Below are 26,861 nucleotides of genomic sequence, written 5' to 3'. Positions count from 1 at the left end.
TTATTTCTTGAGTAGTTTTTTCCGCTCCACTGCCATATTCAGGGTCTGCAGAATCAGTTGCTGGTTATTCAAAATATTATATTCACTCAGTTCCACCAGCCGGTCATACTCTTCCATACTGAATGTCATTGAGTATGTTGAGTAGTCACTGGAGATGTCCACTTCTCCATCTTTCATCTCTGACTCAGAGCGTTTTACACCTAAAAAACAGATAGGGCTGTAAAAATGGCATAGGCCACAATCATGTCTGTGCATGTACACGTGCATCATGGACAGGGACAAGGGCATACCTCTGCCCTGGAATTAGAGTGAAGAGAATAGTTTTCCTCTTGAACTACTGGCACTTTGTGGTCAGTTCCCTCCCTCTGTTTAGCACTGAATCATAGTCACCTTCATGAAGAAGTGTGTATCCAGGTTACAGTCTCATTATTATAGTGCTAGCCTTTGCCTCACATCTTTGATTCAGGCAGGGGGACCCCCTCCCCTGCCACAATACATTAAATAATCTAGAAAAGATCAAGGTTTTGGAAGAGAAATATTAACTGCAGTGACTTCGGGAAGTGAACTTCAAGACCCAATCCCTCTTCCTCCACACGCAGCCACTGCACAGAAAGGAGTGTGACACCACCTCCCAAAGTCATTTTGGTTGACAGTTCTCTTCATCCAAAATGTTCCTTTTCTACTCCAGATGATGTATTTTTGAGGGTTTTTTTCTGACCTGGGGTGACCTGTATTTTTTCCTGTTTGATTCAGATGTCACCAACTGACCTGGGATGACAGGGGGAGGGGAGGGGAGGGGAGGGAAAAAATCCTATGGCATCTTGCCCCTGCCCCTAGCAGCAAGACTTCTTCAAATGGCTCAGAAGCTTGTCTAGAAGAAAAATATTAGAAGAGTATGCCTTAATTGCTCCTTCTGCACTGGTAGCAGAGGAATCTTGGACACCCCCAAGATCAGAGGCTTCCATCTAGTTGGTGGGAACCCAATAGAGTTGCACTGCCAAGGTATTTTTACAGTCCCATTACACCAGAGAGCCAAATCCATGATCATTATAGTGTTAACAACCTACCAGCATATTCTGTCACCTGTTAACCAATTAATTTTCATATGACATCATGAATGCAGAATGATATGAAATGGGCCCTGTGAGATCAGTGTGAGGCTATCAAACTATCCAGGAATGAGAGGATGGACTCTATTTGGCAAGTAGATTGATTTTACTGAGCATAACTAGTATAAATTTGTTTATATTCTAACTCAAGAGTCAACAGCATGGAGCTCTTACATCAAAAGATGTGTACAAGCAAACAGTTTGGACCTCGGGCAAGAAGAATGTGCCCCTTACCTAGGCAGCAAGAGAAGAGAAAGGAGAGGGAGAACAGGAGGATGGAGAGAGAGAAGGGGTTCTCAGAAAAAGAAAATGGGTTGCAGGCAGAGAGAGAAAGAGTGGAAGAAAGATAAACAGGAAGGGCAAAAATAAGGAAAAAGTAGTGTCTCCACACATTTTTGGTTCTGGTTGTGCTCACTACTGGCAGGCAGCCCATGACACGGGGCTGGGGGAGCCCCTTCCCTTGTTCTGAAAGGTATGTGTCACAGAGTGGCACACAGTGATGCAGTGGGTAATTTTACAACCTGGACTGAATGGTCTCAGGGTGGTCGTCTTTAGATGGTCATGAATTGCTTCAGTTTTGAAGCATATAATTAACATTTCTCCCCCACACCACAATTGTCATTTCATACTTTACAGCTCCTTTTGCATTCTCAGTAAGTTAAATGGAAGACAACAACAATTTGTTTGCGAACTTTGACATAAAGTAATATTGTGAGCATGTGCAGTGCTGTACTGTAACCTCACTTAGATCATTACACCATAATGACTACAAGTATAAAATGGAATCTCGTTCTGTTTGTCTGATGACCTCATCCTTTGCTATTCTGCATGGTTATTTATTCCCATCCCCTTATATTCTAGAAAATGGTGGATGGTGCCCACCAGATGCTGGTAGGCTACATCTGTTACCATCCATCACCACTGGCTAGGCTAGATGGAAGTTGTAAGCTACCAACATCTGGAGGAGCACATGTTCCTCATTTCTGGCTCAGCTTACAGGAGGTTGTTCCTGTTGATACCTTGCCAATTTAGGTTCAGACAATGTTAGCAAGACTTCCTTTTTTAAAAATAAGTTTTATTATTATTTTCTACTAACTAACAAACCTAACAAAAAGAAACTAAAAAACTTCAGGCCTACTGGGTCAGCCCCCCATACTTTTTCTTTTTATGGCAATCCGTAAACATATTTAAGTCTATGCATAGTCCTGTTTCTCTAGCCAATAATAAAAGGAATTCCAAGTTTGATAGAAGTCTGTATCTTCTTTCTCCTTCAGAGACAGAGTCAATCTGTCCATTTTGGCATAGTCCAAGATCTTTTTTATAATCAGTTCGTCGGTAAATGTTAGCAAGATTTCCATGCTCAGGCAGGTATTGGTGGTATTTTCTTTGAAGCTAGGCTTATTAATGCCAACAAAATTGTATAACTGCACTTCTGGATAAGATACTCCAGGCTCGTAGTATTTTTATTTTAAAACTATTGGTTGGCCATTAACCACAAACTGGTAGGTTAGGCTGAGAGCCAGTGTGTATAGTGGTCGAAGTGCTGGAGATCTGGGTTCTAGTCCCCACTCAGCTCTGAAGCTCACTGGGTAACTCTGAGCCTAACCTACCTCAAGGGTCACTGTGAAGATAAAATGTAGATAATGAGGAGGAAGTTTGTATTGGGTTCCTTGCAGGAAAAAAGTGGAATAACTATAATAAACAAACACTCAAAGAAACATCAACTGCCTTCCAGCACTTAGTAAAAACTGGGTAGTTTTAGAAGTGGAAAAAAGTAATTGTTCAGAGCTGCTGCTGAATATTGATTATTTAGCAGCTTATTGTACTTAGTTGTTACTACGGTCTTTCTGTTACTTTTTTGTGTGAAATGTTTTATCTGAGTTTAATGTATTGTTAGCTTCATTGGGAGGGTTAAAAAAAACAAAATGAAATAAAAATGGCACCATTAGGAAGGATGGCCATTTACACTTAAAAGTAGTAGTGGTATTTCTCCCTCTAACAACATTTAGGTCATGTGGTCCTCAAACAGGTACCTGCCTTTCTTATGTCACTCTAGAAATCATCACGTACAGAGATGATGCTCATAAAGATAAATAAGGATGATATTGACAGCCTACCAGGTGCTTTGTAATAGCGAAAGGTATCATTCACTTGTGGAAAGAATAGCAACAACGGTGCTTCCAAGTTATCTTTATCTTCAAATAAATAGCATTCCTTTAAATGTTTGTCATCTTCATTCACCACAGCTTTGGGGAATGAGATCCCTTGTTCTGCATAGTACTTGCATGATTGTTCCAGGGGCTAGATTAAGGAAAACAGATTGGTAAATATGGGGATGAGGTACAACATGATGTGTAATGGAGGAGGCAGTGACTCCATGTAAAGTTAAACATGTCAGTGGAAAATCCATGGATCTCACCATTGTTTGTGATCCTGAACTATAATTCAAATGCAGGATAACATCGACCTTCCTCTCTTGTCTCAGCAAAGGTGCAGAACTAGTATTGATGAAGAATCCAGTATCTACTAAAGATAAATAGTCTTCACTTGGGGTCAGCTGATTGGGTGAAGAAGAGTCTAATACAGTATCTAAAAGACAGAACAATTGTGGTAAGAGGAACTGAAGCTTGAAACAGTTCTGCACTTGTCCAGGTGCAGCTGATCTTACTTATGGGTACAGCTGTAGGTGTGTCACCTAATGTAATCTCCAGAGTTAGTCTGTAGTGGTATGCCATAAATCCATTGCATCCTATTTTCTCAGTAACCTCTGAATTTGTTTCACACATACAAACTTAAACATTTATTTGTTTTTCTAATGACATAATAATATTATATAATTACATAATCTAAAATGTACAATAAATATACTGCATACTATGTATATTATACTTTTTTCTCAAAACGCACATTTCTAATGCTTCAATCCTATGAACCCTGGTAGTGCATCCTAGAGGTCCACAGGAAATACTGGATCTACCCCTTCAAGGGTAGAAAGAGGAGGCTGCCCTCAGCAGGGGTGATCCAGCCTTGAACTCCACCACTGCCCTGCTACCTGGGAAACCTCTGAGACACATTCTTGTCTCACATCAGAGTTTGGATGCTAGAAAGCAGAAAAGGAAATGCACTGCGATGGGCCCATGGACAAGCCCAGGGACACTGTGAATCTGCAGGTATGGCTTCATGTTGGGTGTGGAGAGCTCTGTTGCTGGAGCGTCTGAAGAATCCAAACCACTTCAGGGATTAAGCTGCAGGGTCAAAGTGAAGGAGGATAAACATCTTGGTTTCTGTCTTTTCTCCTGACAGCTTTTACCATAAATTCCCTTCCACAAAACCAGCTGGAGGGAATTAATTAGTAGCAACTGGGCTGATGTAGATCTGCAGTTTGGGGATATGTCTGGGGCCTGGATGAGCTTACTGGTCTGGTGGCTTTACAGCCACTTCTGGTATAACACTGAGCACACCTCACTTTTTGCTGTGAAAGAAGAAGCTGACTTGAAGGGATTTTCCCATTTGAAGGGAGATCTCTTTCCCTGCTCCAGAGGGGAGAGCAACATTTCCTATGAACTACGAACTTTGGGTTGCCCTTTCAGGGAATATACTTTTGCAATGTTAATCCATTTTCTTTCCAGACTTTTTTCAATGACAGCCTACAATGACCCTACATACAACACATAGCAATTATGCAAACAGAAGGCTGTAGTAGTGTGAATAACCATTGCAAGATTGCATGAAAATACCTTTCCATTTACAGAACTTGTCATTCTCCAGGTAGTTATTGTCCATCTGGAGACCTTTCATGTAGTTGTGGTACTGAGCAACTGACAGGCGATCAGTAAGTACATCTCGAAAAGCACTGGACAGAGGCCCAGCAGGTGTGTACAGATAAGTCTTTTGCTCATGTGGTCTAGTAGGCAGATGTGGCTCTTCATCTAGAAAGGAATAGTAGCAATGAGTTGTAGTTCAACACATCTGGAGAGAACTAGGTTGGGGGGAAGTGGTATAGAGGTTATTTATGTTTGGTATAACATTCCTAAGCTGCAATGCTATGCAAACACAAAGTATTTTATCAAAATGATTGCTAAATCAACAAAAGCAGAAAACAACCCCCTTTCAAAGTTATGGTTTGATAATATGTTATTTTATGATTAGATGCTCTGCTATTCATAATTTCAGTAGCATAATACAAGATGGGACAGATTTCAGGCTTTCAGAGTCTGCTTTGGATTTTTTTTACTAGAGTGCTGAGGTCCACTAGAACCAATAGCAGAACCTGGCACAGAATAGTAGCTTAGGGGGCCAAGCTGATAATCTACTGCACCCCACAAGCCCTATATGGATTATATACACCTGTACATCTGAATTACCTACTGCAAAAGATAGCTGAACAAAGACTTGGTCAAAATTCATTTACTGAGTACAAATAAGGCTGAAGGAAAAAAATTAGCACAAGGGCAAGAATGGTAGAGGTGGCTTAGCATGTTTTAATCTCCTTGGTATTATTAAAGCTAGAAAATCCCTGTATATCAACCCTAAACAACCCACTAATCTACCCGTGGATCCCAAGCTGCATACTGCCCACACCCTGTCAAGTAAATGGATATACAAATAGATATATAAAATTGGAGAAGAATTTTTCCAGAAGCCAAATTTCTTTGCAGGTGAAAAAGTCCAAAATATTTAAAAAAATATCCACAGATATATTCAGAACATGAACAAGAAGGCAACAGCCTCATAGGAGTCACCAACCAATATCAGCTATTTGATCTTGTGTCCATTTGTGCCAGAATTCCTCCGAACTGTGTGATGTATTCCAGAAATACAGCAAATTCAGGGAAAATATACTACTCCACATGCCTATAAAGGGAGAGAGAATGTGTAAACATTAACTATGCAGACAAAGCTTAGTGCTAAAACATTTTATATGTCTATTGAAAAGTTGTTCATGTCACTGTTTGTTTTTGCAAAATTGCAAAATATTGTAAACATATGCTCTGTTTTACCAAATGTATTTTGTAAATAGATCCATATGCAAGAAACTTGCATAGATCCATATGTGCACCAAGACCATCCCAGTTTATAGCTCCTCCAGTTGTGCCACTGTGGCTCAAACCCTAGTCTGCTGGGTGCAAAGCGGTGATACACAGTGTTTCTGCACAATTGTTGCTTGTTTTTTCTATTAAAGAGACAACAATTATTATTACTACCTTGCATGTAACAGATTCTAGTCTCTGGAAGCCTTTTCATCAGTCGGCCCATGAAGAATTCACTTCCAAAATCTTCCGTGCGAACAAAAGCTCCATATTTTAATATCCCCACTTCATAGGGTGTGAACTCCACCCATTCTGCAGAAAGAATCGCATACCCAGAAATGAAAGAAATTTCTATCAATCGGCTATATGCAGCTATGTCAAATGAGTCATCATCTGCTTATGCAAATCCCCCTGTTGTGCTATACCCCCTATTCTGTGAGTGGACCAAAAAACAGGCAAAGTAGTGCCCCAATCTATTTTGCTCCTTTCCTTTTGCCTTTTCCCAACATCATGTGTAAACACCCCTCCCATTCTGGCTGCCACCACCAAACCAGTCTTAACATTCTCTATCAGGTATCTACTTATGTAGTGTAGTAGTTGGCTTTTAGATGTGGGTGGATAACCCAGATAGAAGAGACTGAAATTTGCTCCAGAGAGACCCAGATCCTCCAGAACAGACTTGGGAGACATGGGACAGATATTGGACAGAATCTGTTCTGCCAGCAGTTTCTGCTCCACTGGCAGCTGCCATCATTACACGCACCTCACTGTGATTCCTTGTATTAAAACCTACACATTTGCTTTTTTAGAATTTTTACTAATCTTTTACATGTTCAAAGGATTATAGGAAAATCTATGTCAGGATTGCTTATCACAATTTTAAATTAGCAGGTGGGACTTTGGCATCTTGTGTATACCAGTAAGTAAAGACATTTTTGTTATTCAGAAATGGGGTTCTCAAAGAAAGATTTCCTCTACATTTCAGTGTTTGGCTATTTTAAAACCTTATACATGCAACTAGCATGGGTTAGAGGTGAGAGCAATGGGCGTGTAACTAATCATATGCAGGCTAACTCAAAAAATAATCCTACTGTTTTCAGTGTGCTTGGGACTTAGCACCGAACTAGAAGGAAGATCACTCAAGTTGTTAGTCTTTGCATAATTTTTTATATAGAAATAGTGTGCTGGGGGTGGAAACTTCCATGCGCACCATGGTCCTGGTCCAATTTGCTTCTTTCTACACATGTTATCTATCACAAAACGACATGTGTGTGCACTCTGGTGAGATTCCCACACACACACACAAGAAGCTGACTGTTTTGGTGAGACTGATACTCAGAGTCTGAGGATGATGGGGAGTTGGCTGACTTGAACTCTGATAATGGAATTGTTGTTCTAATGGACAGGCCTGCACCTGCCACCCCAGTTTCTCAGTACCAGCCTGAGCCTGCTCTGGATGTAAGTAGTTTGAGGACAGCCATGGGGCCCAGTTCCCCCTTGGTGGAAATGAAGGAGAAGAAGGGCAAAAGCATTCTGAGGGAGGGGATTTGGAAACGGGTAGTCTCTTAGATGCAGAACGCAACCTTCTGAGGAGGTGGACCCAAGGCTGGCCCACTTAGGGGCTCAGAATGTGAAACCCAGGCACGCCCGGTTCCACAGAACCCCTTCTTCCCAAGAAAGGCCCAGAAGGGTTCATAAGCAAAGCTTTGGGTAAAGGGAGACAGAGGTGGTTTAGCATCTCACTTTGTGTATGCTCAGAGTCTCGTGTACACTTAGAGAGTTCTATGTAGAATAAAGACACTTAGAAGAAGTGCTGGAAAGTCTGTCTTGCTGGTGAGGGAACATCTAACTCACAACACAAAGGGCTAAAATATGAATAATGCCATATCTAGTTTTGCCACTATCATCATCATCATCATCATCATCATCATCATCACCTATTCCCAGAGACTGGGTCTCTAGGCAACCCCTTAGGCTGAGGAACCCCACATTCAAACTCCCTTCCATTCTATGATGAAGTTTGATGAATGACCTTGACGAGTCACTTCCCCTCATCTTAAAGTGCTTCATAAAGATAAAACTTGGGGCAACACATGCTGTTCCAAGTTTCTTGGGCATAGGACAACATAAAACTAAATCCATACATTTATGGAAATCATTACACAAATCTGAAGGATCCAAAAGTAAACTAGTTTGATCTCTTGCATGATTACAATGCCCAGGTTCTGCATCTGCAGGGCCTTCACGAGCTATCATCTCCATACTGCTTTTGGATTATGTGCACGTATGAAATGGGTGTCCCACCAAGGTGTTCAAGATGGCTTTCAAAATATGAGTCATTAGCAGGCTATGGCCCATCCCCTTGACTTGTTGCACAAAAGCATTAGGACATGAGGGCCCAGTCCCAATACCAAGCCCAGAGATGCCCAGACATTGCTACTACCTTTGAAATCCATAGTGCTGTATTTCTTTTTTACATTGATTGCAGTGTAGATTGGCAAAGGATTCTGGGCCTCATTCACTGCTTCTTGTTGATCAGAGAGTTTATGGTTGTCTTTCTGTGATATTTGAAAGAAACAGAAGATTGACTAAGAATGGATTAAAATGCTAGAGAACAATATTCAATATATCATATTGTGGGATATTATACAGGAGTGTATGTATATTCCATTCTTGTTGTTGTTAGTTGCAAAGTCACGTCTGACCCATTGTGACCCCATGGACAACATTCCTCCAGGCCTTCCTGTCTTCCACCATCTCCTGGAGTCCACTTAAGCTCAAATATTCCTTTCTAGAATGATGATTTAGCAAATGCTGGAATCCACACATACTCAAGGTTTTTATTACTACAGCTAATGCACTACAAGGTATCCTACTGAAATTTTCTCATGTGCCCATCAACAAATTAGACTGGATCTGAAACACTTAATGTGAAGGAGGCCCAAGAAAGTTAGTATTTTTAGCAATATCATTCCAAGGATTCATAGAAAATACTAGGGTTCAAGCACTAATGCCTAAAGATTAGTGTATACTCTAATTGCCACTAGCCTTAAACAAGCATGCATTTAGCCTGAATCAGCTTCATGGGCAATTTTGATTTCTGTCAGTTCCATGTTTTTTCCATTCTTTAAGTTCAGTTTGTCCCAAACTCATTTTCTAATTTTAAATTTGGTTCCTTTTGAGCTTTGAGATTTTAAAAAATTCATGTGGAAGTTCATATACATTTTTGTCTGTAGCCATATGAATGCATGCAAAGTTTTTATATGCAATTTGTAATTTTGCAAGCAATTTTCCTAATATTTTAACATTAAATTTTTCAACATGGTCACTCCCTTTTTGACTGGAGAACTCCACTGCAAAATTAGGAAAAGTGCAAATTTAGAATAGTTGAGTTTTGGTTCACACATTGATTCAGAACTACAAAGGTGCAGGTTTAGCAGGGGTCTGTATTATTTTGGATACCTGAAAAAGCTGTTTGATCAGAAATGACCATTTGGCCAAAAAAAAAAAGTGTCTATACAGTTATGCAAAATGTTTCTTCTGTCTCAAACCACTTTCAGTCCAAGTGTAGTTTATACACATTAAACTTCCCAGATTGCAAAAAGCAAGAATTTTAAAATGTCTAACTTACATTATGCAAGGATCATCAGCTGTATGTGTAATAGAAAGTACATGAGTGCTGTTTAATACGAGAAATAACAACCATGGCATACCCCATCATTCAATAAATATTCAATAAGAAGTCCCCACAGATCTATACTGGATGTCTTTTGTCCCTCTTGTTTCCGCTGGTTCAGCTGCCTGTTGTAGTATTTCAAACGCTCCATTGAAAAGCAATCCAGCTTGCTTTTGGTCACATGTCTTTTGACCTCATTGATTTGTTCATTCAGGTCCTTTTTTGACCAATAAGCATCTTTGTACAAATTTGCCATGGTCCTGGGGAAAGAAATGTGTGGAAGGACAACATAAGAATTTAACTAGCACCCTGCTGGGTTAGACCAAAAGTCCATCTAGTCTGAGATCTCTTTTCCAGATGGGTGCCTTCAAGTGGTCCATAAGCAGCTTTCTTAACTGTATTCCTTTCTTAACTGTATTCAAAGGATATAAACAGTTCTAAGAAATCCTCCCTGATACTCCATGGTTTATGCCATTGATCAGGCCTCCTGATCGCTCCCTGTAACATTTTCAGGGAGTTAGAAGGGCTGCAGGGGGAAGAAGGTAGTGCAATTGAGAGACCAAACAAAGAAATGCATTCAACAGCTCATGCTACCTCATTTGTGTTTCAGGAATGTCTTTTTTCCTGATTGGAAAAATTGTATTTTCCAACATTGATTAAAATGAGAAAATGCAAATTCTGGGGTGGGGGACTGATGCAAATACACATTTGTGCAAGTACACACTTGTGAATGTAACCATAAGTTTGGGAAATTGTGAGAAATGACCTGAAAATTGTGTCCCTGCTCAGATTTGGGATTGCAAACTGGAATGAAATTCTTGTACATCTCCTTCATATATACAGGGCTAAAATCTGCTCATGCTTCTTAACTCAAATGAAGTTAAAAAGGCACTGAGAGAGGCCACAGCCTTTGGTTCTGAAGAAGGTCAGTGGTTCCTGTTTATATTCAGTCAAGCAAGATGTAGATTGAACAAAATGAACTCTCACAATTCTAGATATGTTCATGTCCTTACCATGTTGTGCCAGACAAACCAGTTATGTATGTAGCGCAGTCTAAGAGATTTAACTTCTGAAGACCTCGTAGGCTTCCATAGAGAGCTGTCAGTGATCTTGTACTGCCCCCTGTTGTCATGATTGCCAGTACTGGAACCTGAAATACATAAAGAAGCAGGCTAAGGCACAGAGGAATCATGCGTGACTACACAACTTGGGGCCACAACACCTACTGGAATGCCTCTCCCAGGTGTAATTTACCCAGACACCGCAAATCAAGCCTCTGATTGCCACCTCTGAGGGAGGCTTGGTTTGTGAGAACAAGGAAGAGGCCTTCTCAGAGTCTCCCCACACCAGTTTTGCCACTGTGGTCCACCTAGCATCCACTCTACCATCTTTTCAGTGTCAGCCTACAACAAGGAATTTAATCAGCACTAAATAGAATATAGGGATGTTATGTCACCTGTCAAACAGGTGACTATCTTAATCTGTATTAGTTACTATAGTTAACTTCAGTTTTAAATCTGCTTTTTAATTCTGTAGTATAAGACATACTGTTATCTGTGTTTTATATTGTTTTCTTATTGTATTTTATGGTACTGTTGCAAACCATTCAGAGAGCTTTGGCTATTGGGCAGCATAGACATAAAACAAACAAACAAAGGAACATGGGATTGGGAAAAAAGAAATTATGAAAAAGAAATTGTGGTAGGATTCAACAAAAAGTAGTTGAAATGACAACATAGTGGAGCATTAGGGTGATCTGCTTCCAAGAGGGGATCAGAGCCAAGATGTAGAGAGGACAACTATCTAAAGGAGGAACTGGATATAATATCTCTGTTAGCATTATATTTAAAGCTCTATAGCACCTTGTTTGTGGTACTTAAGTAACCATCAGTTACACTAATCATCATTTGGGCCACTGTGCTTATGCAAGTGCTCTGTCAACTGGGTAGGCATAGTGCTCAGCTGGATACTGCACAAAATACCCAACATCTTTTGTTGTATTGCCTTCCTTGGAAAAAAGAGATTTTTTATTCCACTTAATAGACCAGAAAGGACATTGCTCTTAACTATCGTTTATTATGATGAGAATGACCCAAGACTATGCCTTTTCTCAAGCAGTCCCTTTTCTCTGTCTGTTCCCAGCACAATTTTGTTAGGCCACAAATCCTATATCCTAATCAAAGGTTAATAAAATGTAATGAATAATGTAACATAAAATATGGAAACAAAAACTTCCAAGTTCCTAGGAAGAGGTGAGCTTCACTCACATTGAAATAAACAATGGTTTATCATGACATACAATGCAACTAATTGAGCCAATTCATATAGTAGGAATAGTCATAATTTTATCACACACCTCATGGTCCTGCAGGTCCTTTTCTAGACCAAGAACCTTTTTCAAAGCACCAGCCACAATGTTCTTCCTTTTGCATAGGAAATCTTGCTCCTGTCGACAAAGGTCATATCCCAAGCGCACATCTAGGCCAGTCTGACTGGAATATCCACACAGAGGAAGAAACATTGGCACATCTATAGCATCCTGCTATATATTTATTTCTAAAAATACAGTGAATCAAGGTCTTCCTCAGAACCTGAAGTGCAAAGGATCAAGCAAGTCTTGAATTAAGTTTAGAGATGCCTTTTCAACAGTTATGCATTGACTCAATACAACATGGGGCCAGAGAGGAATCACAGGTTATGTCATTTGTTTTTACAAGGCAGCCAACAAAATTAATGCAATGTTAATACACAGATTTTCTTCTTTAGTCAGAACTAAGCAGAATAATAGTAAAGGAGAGTGAATGGCTACAGCCCTGAAGATGTTAGGTGCATTATCTTTCACACCAAAATGCAGCTGTTATTAAACTAGTGTGCACGTAATGTACCAAGTGTACACTAATGGTTGGCACAACACCACAGAACATACATACTATTCATTTCCATTTTCATTAAAAGCTACTCATACCCCTTTTTTAATGGATACACACACATCTAACATCTCTTAGGAATGTATTTCTGATGGGTAAAAAGGGAAATAGTTCAAATTATAACCATTACTATCCCAGAGAGGATCGATCTCTTACCAGTCTTCTGCCTTCACATGCAGGGCAAAACTATTATTCTGAAAATCCAGAATACAATCATAAATTTCATTGAGTTATAGATACTTTTCATTCCTAGAACTCCACTGTAATTCCTCTCTTTTAAAATGGTATACATAGACGCTCTAACAACTTAGGAGCTGCATACACACAAAAAAGTTTATATATGTATATTGTTGTTATTATATTTTATTTATAACCCATCTTTATCCCTCTTGTGAGGAAATGAAGGCAGCTTACACAGCTCCATTTAGTCCCTACAACAACTCTGTAAGGTAGCAAGGCTGGGCATCCATGACTGGCGCAAAGTCTCCAAAGAGCTTCTCCCTGCTCTCCAGTCCAACATGCTTAACCACCATGGCACCCTGGTGCTCATATCACTTGCTGGACTGGGAACGGCAGGCACAAATTCATCACAGGTTTAGATAAATATCTAACTGAGGATACAGTCCCTGTTCTTGCCAAGTTTTTAAAAAGTTTGATCCATTCCTTACAGTAAGTAATCTCTGTTTATTATTTTATCTGATCCATTATTTCAGCTATGTGGTGACTTTCCTAGGTTTATGAATGTCATTGTTGATTTCTGACATGCTTTCAGTTGCCTGGATCCCAAGACCCTGCTGTGTGAGGCAGAGGCACTGCTGTTCATGCACAGAGGAGTTGCTGCATCCCTCTGCCCGTCCTCTGCAAAGCCTTTTTCTGGGCGCTAAGACTTATTAACACTTAATGTGATGCGGGGGGGGGGGGGAGGAGCAGGGGGGAAGCACACCGGCATTCCCCTCCTCTCATGCAAATAGATGTATGTTCTGTTCATGCAGTACACGGTTAGAATGTTGGTCTGGGACTTGGGATGTAGTTCCCACTAGACCATGAATCTCACAGGGTGACTTTTGTTAGGTGCAGGTTACATTGCTTGCATTAATGCTGCATGGTTCTGTCCGCTAACCAGAGTGGGAGGGAAGGCATTAATGCCATCGACAGAAGACTCTGATCTCTCTGCTTGAATTGTGTCCCCTTCACTCCTTCTGCCTCACTTGGAAAGACAAAAGGTCACCCTTTCTCTCTCTCCTCTCACCATGCCCAAACAAGCATGTGTTTTTCACTTTCCTCCTCTTTAAGCTAAGCAGCTAACAATGACAGAAAATATTCTGTATGAAAATATTAATTTCTGTCCTTCATGCAATTCACATATAATTTGCTTTTAAGTAAACAAACGTACCTTTTTACCTTCTATTAAAAAGAAGTACCCCCTCCAAGTAGATTCTAACAGATTCAAGTTCAAGCAATAATCTCTCAAACTCCACTGTTTAATGCTTACCTCTGCTGAAATTGCATGTAACCAAATATATAAGAGGTTCCCAACAATTTTGGACCTAATCACTGACTCACAGCTTCAGCTACCACACAGGCTTGTTGAAAAGATAAAATGGGGAGGAGCAGGAGGAGAACTGTGACTGCCTTGGTTCAAGAGGAAAAAAACAGGAAAGAAATATGATTCATCATCTTCACCATCATCTTTGATGCTAAAGCTATTATTCTATTATCTGTTTCATCTGTACATGATTTTCAGTGCAGCATTTTGTTAGAAGAGTAAATTACATGCATGATGGTGGGGGTTTTTTTGTTTGTTTTGTTTTTGCACAGATGCATTTATCCCTCAAAAACAGGCAATACTGACCAATAATTGATCCAGACTGTAGACCCTGGTTTACCTGGGGAATATTTGAAATCTTTTAGAGACAGAGTACAGATAGTCATGTCCACACTTAAAGACAACAATTGCCCTATGTTTTGCTCATTTTATAACATTTAGGAAAACGCAATCTGCCACTTTGCTTCCAAATGAAGCAGTTCAATGCAATATGCAATATTCTTACCTCTGCTAGTACTATTTTCTTGTTTCTAGGAATGGAACTGATATCTACTTTAAGAGATCCTTCTTTTCTATTATAGAAGCAATGTCCCTGGAAAAATAAATATGTTTTGCTGTTGGAAGGACTGAAAAGTTGTATGCCATGTTATCCATTTTATTTAGTTAGAGCACAATCCTATGGAGATGAGCATAAGCTATCAAGGTTGAGCAGGAGGAGCAGAGGAGCCAGTCTTTGCTTACCTGTTCCTTCCACTCTGTATTTTGCCTGACAGCCATTTTTGCTGCCTAGCGACAGAGTGTCAGAGGTGAAGGGAAGGAAGATGGAGATGCCATAGGAAAACCTGCTTCTTGGCCTCCCCATCTCCTCCCTTCCTTGCCCCCCAAGATGTCCCCTTCTACCCCTCTCCAAGGTTGTTTTCCTGACCTTGGGGAGCAGCCAGTTTGGTTCTTTCCACACCAATGGACAGTGGAAGGGGGTTCGAGTGCTGGTCCCTGGTTCAAAGTCAGAGTGCCATTTCTGACCTTGGATTTGGGAATCCAGAAAATCCTATGGTCCCTCAGGCAAGTTCTAGAAACCACAGGATTATTCCATTAGTTAATTTTAAAATGTGTATGTCAGTCTTCAGCATAATCTCAGTGCAGATTACACAATCAAAATAGCCATGAATATAACATCTATGAGATAAAGAACCACATAAATCTTTTTACTGCCATTGTTATGCCAACTTACAAAGGCATAATATAAATCCTCCTTTGGTAGTTTAACATCTAGTGTTGGATGTTTATATTTGGCAAAGTGGAATGTGGACTGGCGTGTGGGTTTCGCAACAAAACTAGAGGCAAAATTAAACTCCTGTTGCCCTTCATGGGATCCTTTCACCATAAGGGCTAGTCCTAAAAGAGAAAAGGAAAAAAAAGGTTCACAAAAGACATACAGCACATAGCAATTTTTTGTGCTAAGCTGCAAGAAGGTGTATAAAACCCACCCATCTTCAATGTATTATGAACTACAGTAATTCTCTCAGGAGTTACCAGTCTATGGGTCAGTACATGGAGAAATGTCTGATGTGGCTACAGAATCGGAACTCTAATATGGGCTGAAATACATAGCATTTGTAGAAAGAAATAAGACTTTGTACACAGTATATTTGAAGTCTTTGGAATAATTATTTGTTTAGTGAGTAGAAAACAATAAAACTTTGGAAAAAAAAAAGAGAGCAATGTCTGACTTAAAGGAGGCAGATTCCACATAGATTTACATATATGTTTGTCCTAGCAATTAATTTTGCCTCATACTCTGAATTTGTGTTAAATGTTTTTCACAAGGATTATTGGTGGTTTAAACCTTTGATAACTTTGACACCCTTATTGTCATGATTATCTTACTTGATTTTTGTGTCTTTTTCTTCTCCACCTCAACTTCCGTACAACAAACTTGCCGAGACTGTAGGAACACAAGGAACCAGACCAAAAAAATATTTAAAGCTAAGAGTCTAACTGATATTCTATTTCTGAATGGTGGGCCATGAAAGACAGAATTGTGTAAGAACCAGAATCCCTTCACCAGTGCTGGACATTCCCAATAAGTGGCTGCATGAAATGGCCTCTTTGCCTAATCAGAATATTTAATAGTAATGCTGCATGGATTTCATGATTTTTGAGTGTGCATTTAGGTTTGCCACCTGATAGAGTTGCATTGGTTGATTATATTTTCAGAAGGTCAATCCATAAATAGTAGAAAAAAGATGGCATTTAAAAAGAATCATGACATAGGTTGCATTCTAGGATCCCTAGAAGGGCAGCCCAGGGTAGATGTAGACAAAAATCTCTGTCGTGGAAGAAGGGGCTTCCTAAGCCTTCTCTGTGAGGTTGTTCAGAACCCTGCAGCCAGTGTTCTTCCAGTATTAGAGGAGGCAAAGAGAGGCCTTCCAGGGGTTTCCCAGTAAAGGCTATGGATCCAGAGCTCTCCTGTTCCCCTAACACACCACATGCATTGTGGGAAGGGCAAACTGCATTAGGCTGTTTGAATCAGCAGGAAGGAAATGTTTTTTTGCCAAAGCTCCTCAAAAAGCAATGTCCTGCTACTCTACTCTGCTGGCATGAACCCAGCAGAGGAAATGGATGCTCCCCTGCCTCAGATACTCCCTCTCTTACCCAAGGAGATCTCACTACTCATTCTCAAAAGCAGAAAAACCCAATGGAAAGCAATCAATTCCCCAGCAATGGCAAACCACAGACAGCATATAACCCTCTTTTGACATTATTATGTTATCTGCCAGAATACTGCAACCTTAGTGACCTGTCTTTCAGCTTTATATGAAAAGTTTAAAACAATGTATCTAAACAATAGTATGTTGCTGTGGCTGTAATATGCCTCTTGATCCCGGGCATCTTTGCCATGGGACTTACTCCCACTGTAATGATTGTTCTTACTCATTTTGTCTTCCGGACTAGTCTCATCAAATTGATATTGTGCAGGGGCAACACTGAGGGATTAAAATGTACCAAACTCAACACCCTGCTACATCATATTTCTTGTGCAAGTGAAATGGATTATCTATGGTTGCATCTATGTAGGAGTAAACAGGAAACTGAGAAATAAGATAATGAGTTGGTGAATTTGATCTAATTGGTAATCTCTTTATATTACCTGCATTGAATATCTAAAGTGGAAGAAAATAGAAAGGAAAATAAACATTACCAGAAGAACACCATTCGTAATTATGATTTCAGGAGCACTGGAACTGAAAAACATGGAATATCCTGATTTTAAGGTACATTAATATACTATAGCAAAATATTATTTTCAGTTCTTATGTTTCCTATGAACACAGTTTTAGAGTCACTCCTGGAAATGTCGAGAAAGACAACACAGAACAGAGCAACTGGAAATCTAAAATATATGGAGCACTGTGAATGTCCAGACCAGGCCTGGAGTGTTACTAGTAGTTCAGTTCTATGCAATTATGTGGTCATACTTCTTAGCCAGTGATTTTAGGGCAACAGAATGTTTATTTTGTTCTCACTGAGAGAAACTACGATGTCTCCCTAGATCTAGTAATTCCATCTAGTTCATAGATTTGCATTCTGGATGTGTAAGATGGAGGGATTAGGGATTCCTTAGTAACTGACTTTACTTACCTATTCTGTAATTCGAACTCCAGCTCCAGCTCCTCATTATTCTGTGATAAAAGTAAGTGAATTAAACCAAAGGCTTCAGAAATTGTTCCTGCATTGCACACACATTCTGCAATCTTGAATAGCCAGTGTGGCGTAGTGATTAAGAGCATGGGACCGGGACTCAGACAATCTGGCTTCTAGTCCCTGTTCAGCCATGGAGCCAACTGAGTGACTTTGGGCTAGTCACAGACTCTCAGCCCAATCTACCTCACAGGATTGTTATGAGGATAAGATTGCGAGCAACAGGAGGAGAATGATGTAAGGCACTTTTTCATTGAAAAAAAGCAGGATACAGATCTAATAAATTAATAAATAAAATTCATGAAAACAATGGGTAGTCAGACTAGGACAATATGAAATCACATGGGATGGGTATTAAATGCAATGATGTTTTTGCTAATTCAGTGTTGCATTTTTCTGCAAAACGAAAGCCTGTCCCTGTTTCCTTTCTCACTTATTTACTGGAGAAGTGCAACCCAGTTTCATCAGAGTAAATGACAGATTTGCCACAGATTTCACTGAAACATGTTTTTTAGCCTGAACTACCCTGATCCAATGGCATTTGTGTGGAGGCTGCTAAGGTTGGGGATGCAGCCCTTATATAAAGCGTAAATCCCACCAATCAGTTCTTCCTGCAGAGCTGATGAAGAGACATGCATACAACAAACATATGATGGCTTTTTGTATGCACTTCTCCCAACATCTGAATTTCTGTGAGCGTGTTGCCATAGAAAACACATTTTAATCCAAGAATTATATCACAAAATTCATAGAAGTAAAAACACTTCTCACCCACCAAAGTTTTCCCATATTATTTCTGGACATGCAATTAAGTTGGTTTATATTAAAATGTGAACTAAATGGATTTCTTAAGAATGAACATGCCCAATATTATTGCTGTTTATACAAACCTTTGGATCAGAATTGAAGTACATGAGAACTTTTTCATTGAGTGGGAGTCTAGCTATATCGAAGCGCACTGTGAAAAGATGCTCATCTTGGCAGATATCTTCATCATAGACACTCAGCTCCAGCATGTTCTGAGGGGCAAGGGAGAATTATTCATACAGTTGTTGTGTACATTCCATGTAAAAAAGATATAAGATTCCATATAAAAATGGCATGGAATGCCTTCCATGTAAAACATTTGGTCTCTCTAGTTTACAAAAGTGAAGGTAATACAGGCAAGGCATGATTTACCCTAGTTCTCTTAGGCACATGGGCATAATGTGTTCCATTCTGTAGAGCAGTTCATGATCTTTGGATTCTGGGAAAACCAGACCCATTCTCTCTGCACTTTAATTTTTCCAGTTAAAGTGCAGAGGGAAGTTTTGCATGGCACAAAAATATAGAAACAGAGGGATTCAGAAGGAATCTTCTGGCCCATCTAGTCTGACTCTCGGCTCCAGCCAGCTCTGCTCATGACATGCCTACCATGTGCCTATCCTTAAACACCCTCACCAATGGGGCTTTCACCTCCCGTGAAAGCCCATTCCATACCCTAGGGGTCCTAACTGTCAGAAAGTACTTCCGGACAACCACCTCAAATCTTGGTTCCCTGAGCTTTGCTCCATTGGAACATGTCCTCCCCTCCTCTGCAGGGGAAAAAGGTCTTTATCTACCTCCCTGGGTCACCTCCTCATGTTGCCAACAGATCCCCTCAGAGTCTCCTCTTCTGCAAGCTGAAAAAACCCATTTCCCTCAGTCTCACCTCATATGCCTTCCCCCGCAAGCTGGTCACCATCCTTGTAGCCCTACGCTGCACCAATTCCAACCTGGCTATATCTTTCCTGTAAAGTGGAGCCCAGAACTGAACACAATACTCCAGTTGTGAGCACACCAGAGTCATATAGAGTGGCAGCAATACCCCTCTCGATCTAGAAGCCATGCTTCTGGCTATGCATCCAAGGGTGGTGTTTTCCTTCTTAACCACCACTTCACACTGCTGGATCATGTTCAGCCTGCTATCCACAAGTACCCTGAGATCACTTTCACAAGTGCTGTTCTCCAGCCAGTCCGCCCCGCCCTACCTGTGACACCTATTCCTGTGTCCCAAGTGTCAGACCTTCAAGATATGAAATAACGGTTGCTCAGTAGTGGCCACCGCCCCCATTTCAGTATCGTCTGCAAGACTGGTCATCCCTTCTTCCAGGTCATTGATGAAAAGATTGAACAGATGATAAGCCTCTCCATCATCTTTCCCAGAATGGATGTAAGGCTAACTGGCCTATAATTCCCCTTGTCTCCTCTACTTCCCTTTTTGAAGATTGGGACCACTGACACCACCCTCCAGTCCTCTGGAACCTCGCCCATTCTCCACAAGGGCTCAAAAATGGAGGCCAACGGGCATGAAAGAACCCTTGCCAACCCCCAAAGTACCCTTGGGTATAACTTGTCAGGGCTTGGCGCCTTTGTAATGTCTAGTGCCCTGTGGAGCTCCTTCACTACTGTGTGTGTGTGTCGGGGGGTAACTCTAAACTGTGCCCCTAAATCCCCAGCCTCATGTGCCCCCCCCACCATCCTGCTTTAGGGAGAACACAGAGGCAAAATAATCATTTAGCATCTGTGCCTGTTCCCTCACATCAGTCACCAAACCCCGCTCTGCCTTATTAAGCGATCCCACCACCTGTCTCCCCTTCCTCTTGCTATTTACATGCTGATAGAAGCCCTTTTTGTCACTCCGATATTCTTTGTAAGTCTCAGCTCATAATCAAGCTTATTCTCAGCCTTGCAAAGAATCCTTCTGCAACAAGCCTCCTCTTCCCGGTATAACCTTTTGTCCACTTGTTCCAGTGTCCATTTCCTGCAAAGGTTCCTCTTATGTCTAATTCCCTCTTATCACCTCTCTTTGCAATCCAAAGGCACCTCTAAATGTGGAAACGGTCTTGTAATGTAAAAAAATGTCTGGCAGCAGGCCATTTGGCTGCTTAATTATGCCAGCTGTGCAAAAAATTTTTTTACTAATAATACATCTCAGCTTTGTTGTATTGCTTTCAGTAGATCAAAAGTCAGGGCTTATTATACAGAGACAAACATGAAGAACAATCTAAGCTTGACCTATGAACCATGTTTTGTTAACATTACCAGTTAGGATTTGTGTTTCTTCATATAAATATCACATAATATGAGGATTTAAATGTAAGTTTGGCATACCAGAATATTAGCTAAAGAGTAAATATTGTGTAGATGTTCCATGTCCTTTCAACATATATAATAGAATCAAGTGAGTAAGCTTTGTGTGTTAGCCTTGTGGATTGAATTTTTTTTCCAAAGGATTTTCAGGAGGAGAAAAATAAGCTTTCAGCCACAATAAAATCTCATTATTTTAAACATTCTAATTCCCCTTACTACTGATCTGCAGTATTTTAACTTCCTGAGAAATTACTTTAAGGAGAAGGTAGGAACATCAAAACTCAGCAATCATAAGGGACAATCAGTTCCTTACTTTCACTCTACGCTGGACCATGAAATGAAATGTTTCATTCCAGACTGGATCTTTTGAGTTTTGAACAGTTTTTGTTCGGAACTGAAGGGAGGAAGCAGTTGGCAGCCATAGGATCAAATAGCAATCACTCTGAGATACTGTTGAGAGAAATTAGAAATTAATTGAAGTTATAAAATTAATCACATAAATTAATCACAGATATAATATACCCTGCCACTATTGCTTGTGGAATCAGGAGGATGGGAAGAGAGTGCATGTTCAGATTTCTCTCTATAGAATAGGCTATGCATGCATATGTGCATATGTTACTATTTCCAATCCTGCTCAAAATAACAAACATTTGATAGCATAGCATAGTGCTAAATGTTATTGGCTGCATTTACATGTAACAGTAAGTCATGCTTTATGTTAATCATGCTTTGTTGCTTTAGGGTGCACTCCTACAGATTTCACCCTCAGTACTGAGAAGTGCCTGCATGTGCAGGCTTAGATGCATCCAAGGCAAAGGAGGGAAAGTGATGGAGGCATCCTCTGCCCCACTGCACCTCCCACTCTGCATTTTAGCTAGATTGCCAAGTTTGGCTGTCTAGCTGAGGCACTTTAGAGCAGGAGGGAAGGAGGCCGGGGTGCCATTAGGCTAGCTCATATTTTGGTGACCCCAGGCTCCTCTCCTCCTGGATCACCCCAAACTGGTTGGGTGGCAGCCAGTGTATTCTTTCCACGCTGTCTGAGCAGTATGTCAGGGAAGGTAAGTAACAAAAGCAATCCAGAGATAAGCCACAGTTATGTGTCCAGGCACCACAAGAGGCCATGATGTAAATAAGTCAAGCTGGAGAGAGGGAATGTGAAGGGAAGCAGGCCCATTCCACCAGCCCTGCTCAAACACTGCTTAATCTTCCCCCCTCCTTCCTTATCATCACTTTTTCTTTGAGTGCCATGTCTTCCTACATTGTAAGTCATCAGGCAGAGAATATCAGTGCTGTAAAATGAGGTAAGAACTAGACAGTAGAGGCTGAATTATATGGTTTTGCTGTCTGGGGAAAGAGAGACACTGACAGGTCAGGTGATCTTCTCATTACTGATCCTAGCAAAGGAGGCTTACTGCAGATTGTGTAGATGTTTCCTGTCCTTTCAAGATATTGCTGGGAGGCAAAATAAAAGGTGTGAGAGGATCTGGCCAACAGCAGTTCCCTTCTCTTTTTCAGTAAAGTTGTGGGGAGCTGCTGAAACAACCACTGCTTAAGCATTGTACCCAAGTCCCCAAACCTGACATGGTCTGAGGACTTCATATTGTCCTATGGTGAGTGTGTTATGGATGGTTTAGCTGGTAAACCTGCAAAGTTTCAGGTTTCTGAACCCCACCCTTTTGATCCTTTTCACCCTTGGAATATGGCCCAAGAGTGTCTCCAAAATGGAATCTGGCCCTCAGGCTCAGAGAGGTTCTGTGCCCTGCTTCAAGCTGTGAGCTGGACTGATCTGTGAGTTGGACTAAAGGAACATGGGGAAGGGGATCATTAGCCCGGGACAAAATGGCCCCTCTGGCAGGAACTCTCTGAATTCCCTTCTCCGTCTTTCAGTAAGAGTCTTTAAGCTGTGTGTGTGTGTGTGTGTGTGTGTGTGTGTGTGTGTGTGTGGGTTGGGGGAAATTCCCCCAAACAGTTTGAAGTCTTGCAGAGGTAAGTCTGTGGAATTGTACCCACAGATTCAGACTGACTCTCTGTTACAAGCAAACTTCTGAGTCTCCTTTAAACAAAGGCATGCATGCCAAGCTTGCTCAAGCCATGACTTCTCTCTCCTTAGGCCAGAAGCAATGGGAGATGCTGTTACTTCCTGGTTCCTCCCAGGGAAATGACCCATGAGTTCTGAAGCTAATAGTTCTTTCATGTTATAAGGTGGAAGAAGAAACAGTAGTGCAGCTAGGAAAATTTAGACCCTGGATTTTATGGTTTTGCAGGCCTCCCAGGTTAGATAACCATGTGAAGCACACAACTAGCATCTTTCTTCTCTCCCTCACCTTGTCACTGCTCCATGTGGTGTAGTGGTTAAGAGCATGGGACTGGGACTCAGGTGACTTGGATTTTAGTCCCTGCTTGGCCATGGAGCCAACTGGATGACTTTGGACCAGTTACAGACTTTCAGCCCAACCTACCTCACAGGGTTGTTGTTGTGGGGATAAGACTGAGAGCAGCAGGAGGAGAATGATGTAAGCCACTTTGAGTTCATAAGAAAAAAAGGAGGATATAAATCTAATAAATATTTCTGATACACTAGAGCAAAAAAACGGACTGTTTGTCAACACAGAGCATGTGGATTTTCACATTTTATACTCAATTCAGTGTGGCAATCATTAACGGGACAAAATGGAATTTGTTTCAGCTACCTTGTCAGTTTGCTTGGGAATAAGCACCATTTTGTTGCAGAAAAGGACCATGTGGTTTTTAAAGTAAACAGAACAAAATGAGCCTCTGTACTCATGTAGATGCTACCTGGTCTGAATGAATGAATGAATGAATGAGTGTGTGTGTGTGTGTGGGTGTGGGTGTGTGTGTATGAAGTTGAAGTGAACAGCCTCAGCTGGTTCAGGTGCAGACATCAGATTTTCAGCACTGGGAAGAAATGGCTGCAGAATGTAGGCTTTTGCTGTGTTTGGTTTCCCTTAACCTATTATTATTTCATGCCTTCCATGGCTCACTTGCCTTGATTAGGAAATTAAGAACAACTCTCCCTTGTAAACCTAATTAGGCTGCATGATTTTTTGTCAACCCAGCACTGTGGAGAAGAGAATAATAAAAATGCTTACAGGTATCTGCTCTCCGGACATTCCTTGCTCGGATTGCTCTTACCCTAAGCAAATAACAAGGTGATGCCTCTACCTGCAATAAAATGGTATGCAAAAGGCAACATTAAAATGTGAGCTGTGAGCAAGAAATGTAAATGCCTGATAGGAGAATTGCAGTGAATAAATATCATAAACCCAAAAGAGTACGTAAAAGCTCAGATAAAACAAGGATTTTCCCAGAAAATTTTAGGATTACATTTTAGGTCATATTCAGTTTTCTGAGCCAAGGATATGCCCCAAAATAAGGAAGGAGTTCTTGGATATTAATTGTCTTTCAAGTTTTGGGAACAGTTTTATAGACAGAATTATAAAACTGGAAGGAGTTTTAAAGTCATGTACTTCATGCATCTGATCTTTCCTATCTGTACTATAAGACAATATTTTAGAAATATTTTTGATGAAGGTAAGAGTAATCATAAAAATGTGATTGATTTGAAATTTTGCACCTTCATGTCTCCCTCACTTTTGTAAATAATAATTATAAAACTTTTGAAATACACATACCCCTCAATGGATCTCATAGCAAACAAATGCATATTAAAAATGCTGACATAGCAACAACCAATAAACAACAGGCAGCTCATAGTATCTGTGGAAATTTAATGAACAATCAGAATTAAGCCTTCTGAAAGAGAAACTATTATTTTCCTTAAAAGTTCCAGCAAGAACCCAAAGGGTACCATTGCAGAAACATTTCTATATGTCCCTTTGTGCCTTTTTAAGATCAGGTGTGGGCAACTTGTGACTATACGTACGACATCCATACATCTCCCATCAAGCCTTAGCTTAGCTAGAATACTCAGCAGTGAAGGATGATGGAAGTTATAGGCCAAAAGCTGTCCACTAGTAGAGGCATCTAGAAATAATGGAAAAAAAAAAGATCCCAGTGCTACAGTGTCATATTCAAAGGGGTTTGATTATTATGAATGGCATGTCTATTCTGTCTCTAAACCAAGGCAGCTTCCAGAGAATATTAAAAACTTTCAAAATAATCCCAAACCATAAAATAAAAAAAATATTAAGCAGCTAAAATCCTTCAGCTGTCCTAGGCTTGGATCATTTAGCAGTTTGAAGGCCACCCTCAAAAGCAGCACTTTACATTAGACTTAGCAACAAATAAGAAATAAGTGCACATCTATCCACTGACCTGTGTTTGTCACATTTAAAACTTCTTTCTGTGCTGATTAGAAAATACCATCTTTCATTAGTTAGTTGGTTTATTATTTAATTTAGATCCCTTCTTTTTTTCTTGTAAAGACCCTAAAGCAGTTTACATAATGTAATCCTTGTGAGAGTATGAGTAATACATACCTATCAACAACCATGTGAGATAGGTTAGTTTGAGAGTCACCTGGTGACCTTTAGGACCAACATAGACTAAAACCTGGACCTTCTGAATCCCAATCCAACACCCTAATAACTGCCAATGATGCCTAAGGTGACCAACAGATTAAAATAACAAAATATACAGTGGAACAGTAGAAATAACAGTGGAAATAAAAGCAAGAATTTTCAATGTAAATACCTCAAGCTATTATATTTATCCTATGGATATGAATTGAATTAATAATCATCTCCTGTCTCCCAAGAAATCCTGGGAATCTTAACCTAGAGATTAGGGAAAGAATCTGTATCAGAAAAGGCAAGCTGGCTCAGACAGATGGTATCCTGTCTGGCCAGACCAGATGCATCTGGGAAGCCCACAGGGAGGGCAAGTGGGCAATCGCCCTTTCCCAGTATAGCTGCCCAATGGCTGGTTTTCAGAGGCATGCTGCCTCTGGCCTGGAAGTAGTGCCTGGTAAACACTGAGAGCCTTACCTTTCATTAATCTGCCAGATTCCACTGAAAACCATCTATTTTGGTACTGTTTACCACATTATTTTGTAAAACAGCCTCTTGCTCAACTAATTTCCCAGATTTCTTTGACAGAAGCAGTAACTGCTATATATATACACACACACACACATACCTGTATAGCAAAATGCTTAACGACTCTCATTGAAAACAAAGCCACAGACTTTCTGTTGCCCCACCTAGTTGTGATTCTTACCTGATATGATACACTTTCACATGTTTCCATTGTTTTCACTGGCAAGTATGTGCCAGCCAGATATTCTTGATGGCAGTGGAGGATAACACTGTGAATACGCGCACAATTCTACACTCTTTAAGAAAGCAGAAGTGGAGAAGTAGTTATTTCGCAAGTGAATCGGAGCCACACCCCCTCTCATTTCTGAAACAAAAAGAATTCCCTCCTCCTACTTTAGGTTGCTGCTTGGAACAAATGCTAGGTGAAGCAATGTCCTTAAATGTGCATGGAGTTGTGCATTAAGAGCAGCTGTACCTTTTTTCTCAACTATGCTATTACGTCCTTTCCCCTCTCCTCAATACTCTGTCACTCCACTTTTTTTTTGGGGGGGGGGATTCATTATGTATGGTTTTGTTTATGTAGACTTGAGACAGGATCGTATTTCCTGTTCTTAGCATAAATTGAGTGAAATGTATTTAGGGGGTACCATTTTTCATCAAGATTTATCTGTTAGATTTGGAAGAATGACTGTTGTACATTTGAGTGGCACCTACATCCTCATTTGTCTCCTCACCAGGT

General features: G+C 40.5%; 1 protein-coding gene across 1 annotated transcript in view; it reads right to left on the bottom strand.

Annotated features, from left to right (window-relative positions):
* Window positions 1–26,861, bottom strand: part of LOC123026290 (cytosolic phospholipase A2 epsilon-like) — a 35,707-nt gene continuing 8,846 nt past the window's right edge. The window contains exons 3-21 of the mRNA XM_044435726.1: window positions 25,009–25,109; window positions 24,215–24,287; window positions 21,415–21,551; window positions 18,881–19,009; window positions 17,931–17,971; window positions 17,440–17,452; window positions 16,176–16,233; window positions 15,520–15,683; window positions 12,899–12,936; window positions 12,172–12,307; window positions 10,829–10,965; window positions 9,853–10,075; window positions 8,583–8,697; window positions 6,314–6,451; window positions 5,856–5,963; window positions 4,847–5,038; window positions 3,529–3,698; window positions 3,227–3,410; window positions 1–200 (exon numbers count right to left, since the gene is read on the bottom strand). Coding sequence (XP_044291661.1) covers window positions 1–200; window positions 3,227–3,410; window positions 3,529–3,698; window positions 4,847–5,038; window positions 5,856–5,963; window positions 6,314–6,451; window positions 8,583–8,697; window positions 9,853–10,075; window positions 10,829–10,965; window positions 12,172–12,307; window positions 12,899–12,936; window positions 15,520–15,683; window positions 16,176–16,233; window positions 17,440–17,452; window positions 17,931–17,971; window positions 18,881–19,009; window positions 21,415–21,551; window positions 24,215–24,287; window positions 25,009–25,109 — 2,357 coding nt within the window. The remainder of the gene's footprint in view (window positions 201–3,226; window positions 3,411–3,528; window positions 3,699–4,846; window positions 5,039–5,855; window positions 5,964–6,313; window positions 6,452–8,582; window positions 8,698–9,852; window positions 10,076–10,828; window positions 10,966–12,171; window positions 12,308–12,898; window positions 12,937–15,519; window positions 15,684–16,175; window positions 16,234–17,439; window positions 17,453–17,930; window positions 17,972–18,880; window positions 19,010–21,414; window positions 21,552–24,214; window positions 24,288–25,008; window positions 25,110–26,861) is intronic.

The sequence above is a fragment of the Varanus komodoensis genome, unplaced genomic scaffold, assembly GCF_004798865.1.
Source record: "Varanus komodoensis strain SLA01 unplaced genomic scaffold, ASM479886v1 scaffold3, whole genome shotgun sequence".
In the NCBI taxonomy this organism is placed as follows: domain Eukaryota; kingdom Metazoa; phylum Chordata; class Lepidosauria; order Squamata; family Varanidae; genus Varanus; species Varanus komodoensis.
The sequence above is the reverse complement of the archived record's forward strand: the minus strand, read 5'-3'. Positions and strand labels throughout refer to the sequence as shown.